The 6,305-nt window shown below is 24.2% G+C and overlaps 1 protein-coding gene across 1 annotated transcript; it reads right to left on the bottom strand.

The window, feature by feature from the left end:
* Positions 1–207: 207 nt before the first annotated feature.
* LOC135929677 (ubiquitin-fold modifier-conjugating enzyme 1-like) lies at positions 208–6,248 on the bottom strand. Its single transcript, XM_065466364.1, has 5 exons — positions 6,093–6,248; positions 5,917–6,048; positions 5,798–5,874; positions 470–560; positions 208–422 (listed from the first exon to the last, which is right to left on the bottom strand). The coding sequence occupies exons 1-5, from the start codon at positions 6,210–6,212 to the stop codon at positions 354–356; spliced, it is 489 nt and encodes a 162-aa protein (XP_065322436.1). The 5' UTR covers positions 6,213–6,248; the 3' UTR covers positions 208–353.
* Positions 6,249–6,305: the final 57 nt, after the last annotated feature.

Genomic DNA, 6,305 nt, shown 5'->3' with positions numbered 1-6,305 from the left:
TTTCTCACTCAGGAATACCGCATTTAACTGTATAAATAATATTTAAATTAAAGGTCATAATTAAAATCAATATGCCAATAAATTGTGACAATAAGATTTTGGGTTAATTTTAAACTATTTTGTTCTAATTATTCCTATATTTAACATAAAATTTTTTATATTTATAGCTATATATGGGTATACTTCGTATGAAAAGTAATTAATATTAAACCTTTACATTAAAAATTTTAAACCAAACCCGAAAAAAGATATTAAAAAATAACAATTATCATATTTGGCATTAGATGTCATACAATAATTTATTTAATAAATAAGTTTTTATTTTATAAAAATATGCCATTTATAATCATCATTCATGATTGAGCTTTTATCAGGTCCTTTTGAATCAAATCTGGAATCTCAACGGCTAACCAAGGAGCTAACTAAATTAAATATAGTTGACATGAAACAAAAGAAGATAAATTTTTACTCCTAAACAAAGTGCATGAGCAATACCAAACTTGGGAACATTTTTTGACCATAAGGGCTTGAAATGGTCAGATGTGCATATATATCCACCTCTAAATAAGAATTAAATAAATATAACCCATACAATATGCTTATTATTTAATAAAATAACGATTTGTTTCTTTCTTTCTTATTTCAATGGAATAAAAAAAATATTTGAAATGATAGGATTATTGGGAACCCACAACCGAGAACCCGCTATAGATTTTATATCAGTGACTTAAAGTTCCGTTCAAAGAAATAAAATAATAATTATATCTGGCGCCTTTTTAAAAAAAGAGATTAAATATAATCCAAAGAGAAAATAAAAAAATAATATATAATTATGGAAGTAAAACAACTAAAAAAGAGCATTTAAACAAAATGAAATAATCAAAAATGAAAAATTAATTTTTTTTAAGGCTGCGTACAAAATCATTTTAAAAATTAAAATTTTCGTAAATTTTAAAATTTTCTAGTTTTTTGATGGTTTATTATAATATATTTTACTTCTCCAGTCGTTAAAAAATGTAAAAAACGGAGTAGCATGCTTATTTTATAAGTGTGGCCTACCTTCACATTTTTTTATAGGAGTTATTATTAAGATTTATCTCGACAATAGAAATCAGTCAAAAATAAATAAGAAATGTGAATAAAAATAAAATAAAAAATATGCATAAAAATATAATATATATAGTTTAATTTTTAAAAAAAATATTGGTCGATACAATATACTGTCTTAAAGTATAATATCGGTTCCCGATCCGGTACCAATATAAAATATCGAAGTTTCTTAAAATATTGGGCATATCTTAGTCAATAGACTTATTAATAAATCCATAAATAAATTTTTTAGTGTAATATATATGATTAGTTACCCAAAAATTACTTAATTATTACCAAAAATAATTATCTGATAGTTCTTAAAACAAAGGCTTCTTCTAAAACGTATATTTTATTTTCCACATAAAAAAACAATTATCTATAATATTTTTTTTACAAATACAATCTTTTTTTTAAAAATAAATATCAACACAAAAACATATACATAGAACACCTCATTTATTTTTCAGAAGTTAGGCATATTAAACAAATTTATATAAATATTTAAAATAAAAAACTATTTCAACTATGAATAAAAACTATTATATTATACAATTAAAAAAAACTATTAACATCAAAAATTCTTTCTATTCATTCACCTCATTAATCGCCATCTCTGCAAACTCTTCTTGAACTTCTTCGGTAACCACCATAGTCTTTGAAATAATTGTTTCTCACCTTTTGTTCATATATTTTTTCATAGAAACCTTTCGGATGTTAAAATTTTTACTTTTATCCATAGACGTCGACATATTCTTAATCATCATTAATTGTGTGGTTGCTTGAGGAGTAACTTGCTGTTGCATTCCTTGCATTTGATTATGAGCAATTGGTTTAACATAAACTTGATTATTTGGGCATATGGCTTTATGGCCATTCCAGAGGCATAACACGTCACATGAAATGGGATAAATCGTTGAAATTTGGTCAAAAGAATTGGTTGATGACATCCATTCTTTTATCTCATGTTTACCCGAATTTTTATATGCCAACTCGATCAAGGCTTTGGCTAATGCACTATTTATAGGTGGTTCATTTATTTGAAGTACACTGTTTGTTATTTAGGTAATATGTTTCCATAAAAAAAATACTTTTGCAAATATATCAATTATATATAAATATACGATTGTATATTAATGGTAATAAATAATTAATACATATCTATATATATATAAAATAGAATAAAATATATGGGGAAAATGAAATAGAATCGTTTATCATGTGTCAAACTTCCCCACATATTAGTGCACTACTCGCTGCATATAAACATTAACCAATTTCGATAGAGTGATGATTAGTGATGCAAAATCACTCCATTTGAGCCGATGTTTAAAAATGGCAAACAATATTTTAGCCAGAAAAATATTGAATAAGTCTCAAGATTTGGATAGTAGATATCAAACCTTTGCGCCATCTACGAGCAATCTTCAAACTTAAGTAATATTTTTCTGGGTAAAATACTGAGTTAGCCGTTTTTAAATATCGGCTCAGATGATGGAGCAATTTTGAATCAATAATTATGATAGAAACATACATTTGAAAATTGATGTATACCACTTCTGATAAATTGACATGATTAAAATATGCATTAAGTGAATGTTGTATTAAATTATTTAGCTGATAAATCATTAATAAAAATAACTTTTAAAAAAATATATTTGGACATATTTTCTAAATATTGAATAGGATTAAAATAATACCCATCCATAGTAGAGAAATATTATCTCCCTTATCTTATCAATTATTGGATATTTTTTTGTCCTTTCAAAAAAATATTTCCATAGTCTAACTGAATTTGTACAAGACCAATATCTTGTTCAATAGTTTTTATGATGTCGTCAATAAATACATAAATGTTAAGGCAAGGATAAGAAATGTATTCCTATAAAGCAAGATGAAGCCCTTCCTGCAAATGTATTTTACTTAACAGTATTGGAGCATATTGATTATACAGTTATAAATCTTCAGATTATAAATAATTTTAGCAAGTTATCCTTAGAATTAATTTTTTTTTAAAAATTGGTGATAATAACTTTTAAAAAAATGTCAATTTAATTTCACATTTTACTGAGGTGTGAATGAAATCTATTATAATGATTAATAAGAGGGGTCGTTGTTTTGCCTTTACATTTTATAATGCTTTGCAATGATTGCAAGCTGCCTTTTCACCGTCTTTATTGATCTGATATAATCGTTTTTTTTGTGAGGAAATTTTGTAAACTTCAACATCAAGCATAAATTAGGTTAGCTAACAATAATTTATTGTACCTAACCCTAACGCTTCCGAACCCATGATAGTAAGAAATAAGTGTTGGTGATTTAATTTATTGAGATTAAAAAAATATAGTAACTAAAAATGTAAATATTGCTTTCATTTTAACTTCAGAGATTTTTTAAATTTGTGCTAATCTTTTTATAACATATCATCTGTCAGATTGGCACATCAAATAGAAATAACAAATGTTAAATTTATTAACCCTTCAATACTCCGGTGAAAAAAATGACGTTAGTACTCGGGTGGGGTTTAATAGACCCCAATTTCAAATGTATATATCTCCAGTAATATTCATTATTTTCATTTGATATTTGGTTGATAAAATATTTAAATATTTTTATTTCTTAATCCTAGATTAAAGATGATGAGGATAATTATAATTTGTGCCAAAATTTTTAAAAAATTACTTTTTTTAAATTTCAAATATAAAATTAAAAAAATAACTTATGCATCATATAATCATGATAATTCATAATATAGTTCTTTATTCTTCAATATAAAAAAAATTACACTAATACATTCAAATATAAAATAGAACATACAAATTTACCCTGGTGGGGTCTCACAAACCCCAATTGGTCACAAAATGCTATCTTAAAAACTACTCAATCGAAATATATGAAATTTGGAATATATATTTTAAGATATATATGATGAAGCTACTGAAGAATCCAGATCATAATATTTAACCGTTTTTATGTAATATCATTTCTTGCATGCCTGGGGTTTCATATACCCCCCCCCCCAGAGTATTGAAGGGTTAAAATCAATTAAATAAATATTCAGTTTAATTCGTTTTATTTGAATCGAATAAATTTAATCATATTTGGATAAAACAAATAATCTATTATTCGTATTTGTAATTAATCATTCTAATTCTTTTTTGAATAGGCCTAATTACCTTATATGTTCTTTAAAATCATTAATTGATTGTTAAATTTCATATTTATTGGTTTAAAAATAGAAAAGAAAGAAAGGAATAAAAAATATATAAGCTGATACCATAAAAATCTTTAATTTTTAATAATATTTTCAATCAGATTGATTGGATAAATATATATTTTTTTAAAAATCTAGGATCGAAACTGAAAAAATAAGTTTAATGCAGTTCTGGTTCCAACATTCCAGCTGATTGAAAGGTTGGATCTATATGTCAAAATATTTTATCCAGATTATTTAAACCATAGCGCCATCTATATTATATTATTTTATTTAAAAAATTTAAAAATGAAAAAAGCTATCAATTTTTTTTTATTAAACAGTTTAATATAAAGGTAATAAACACTCATAGCAAATATCAACATTAAAAAAAATAGCTTCTCAACAATGTTAATATTAATTTTTACTAAAATACTTAGAATTTTTAAATATTTTAGATATTTTCTAATGTAGAATTTTAAGGGCTATATAATTATATATAATTTGTATCACAAGTATTTTTATTTTAAATGAGATTTAATAAAATCACACTTTACATGATTTTCAACTTTGAAGACATACCTTAGATCAGATTGAGCTAAAAATATATAACTAATATGCCAAGTTTCATTCATTTTAGTGATGATTGTCCAAAAATCTCATTTTATGGTTGTCTGACAAGAAATAACCCAAGTATTTTAAATTCTTTTCTTGTTGCAAATAATATTTTAAAAAATCAAATTTTTATCTTCATCTTTTACAATAATTTAATTTAAAAATGAATTGAATTTTGATTCCTTTTATTAATTCATTATTATAAAATAAAAATATATTATATAATTAAATACACTATCATAAAATAATAAAAATGTCAGGATGGATTGACTTTCTATAAATATTTACCCAATCTGATATTTTTTTGAAATGGCAAATATCAGTCCAATCCAATATTTAATATAAGCAAAGACCTATCAAAACAAATTTGGGTCTATTACAAATAGTGAGCTCTATTTTTATAAGAATAAAAATATTTTTGAAAAAATACATTTTCAAAAAATATGAAGAAAAAAAATGGAAGAATAATTACAAAAATATTTTTTGATATTGAAAAATTTGCAACCATTATTAAAATAAAAATTGCATATTTAAATCTAAAATGGAATTGTTATTGTGTAAAGAAAAGAAAAATCTCTTCTATTCTTAATTTTTATTTTAGTATAAAAAGTTCAATTTGAGTCTATTTTTAAAAATGGCTAACTCAGTATTTTATTCAGAACAATATAATGCAAGCTTGGAGATTTTGGTAATTGATGATACAAGGGTTTGGATATCTATTAGTAAAACCTTGAGACTTAGACCTTTCTGGCTAAAATATTCAAATAGTTGAAAAATAGTCTCATTAAACCATGAAACAAACTAAAATCAGCAAAAAGAAGTGGTATAGATGTATCTGATATATTTATATTTTACATATATTTATATTAAACAAAATAAACTAATGGAAATATAGGTTACCTATACATTTTGGCTGTTTTACCATCTAATTGGGGTAAAGATATTTCAGGAGCTACTACTGGGTATAAAGCAGGAATCTGTAGTAGAATGATGTATTAAAAATAAATGAATATGATCACTTCAAATTGCATATCAAATTCATATTTAATTCTGTCTTGATATAGCCAACACTTACCTTTCCATTGAATACCCTCTTTATTTGATTCTAATCTAAACCAATCAGAATCACATTCTTTATTTTTTGTCATGTACTAAAATAATATATAATTATTATACATATATAGTTAAAGATTACTGCAATTAAAGCCTGATATTCTTCTTTTAATCGTTGAGGCCATAAATCTTTATCTCTAGGACCTGCTTTCGTTTTTAGGTAAGGAATATTAGGGATAGTTTTGACTAAATCGTTCATCATATCTTATCAAGCTAGTTATAAAAAAAATAACGACATTCACTCAGATACTAATCAAATGACAGTTGACGGCCGTCATGTATTTAAATGCCTTGT

The sequence above is a fragment of the Gordionus sp. m RMFG-2023 genome, chromosome 5 (genome assembly GCF_954871325.1).
Source record: "Gordionus sp. m RMFG-2023 chromosome 5, tfGorSpeb1-WG-v2, whole genome shotgun sequence".
In the NCBI taxonomy this organism is placed as follows: Eukaryota; Metazoa; Nematomorpha; class Gordioida; order Chordodea; family Parachordodidae; genus Gordionus; species Gordionus sp. m RMFG-2023.
The sequence above is the reverse complement of the archived record's forward strand: the minus strand, read 5'-3'. Positions and strand labels throughout refer to the sequence as shown.

What these genes read in the sequence shown, in the direction of transcription:
- LOC135929677 (XM_065466364.1), bottom strand. Translation starts at nt 6,212, where the DNA reads ATGATGAACGATTTAGTCAAAACTATCCCTAATATTCCTTACCTAAAA. An exon ending in AATATCAGGCTTTAATTGCA is followed by an intron (nt 6,049 to 6,092) that starts GTAATCTTTAAC and finishes ATATTATTTTAG; the next exon opens with TACATGACAAAAAATAAAGA. An exon ending in CTCATGCACTTTGTTTAGGA is followed by an intron (nt 423 to 469) that starts GTAAAAATTTAT and finishes TATTTAATTTAG; the next exon opens with TTAGCTCCTTGGTTAGCCGT.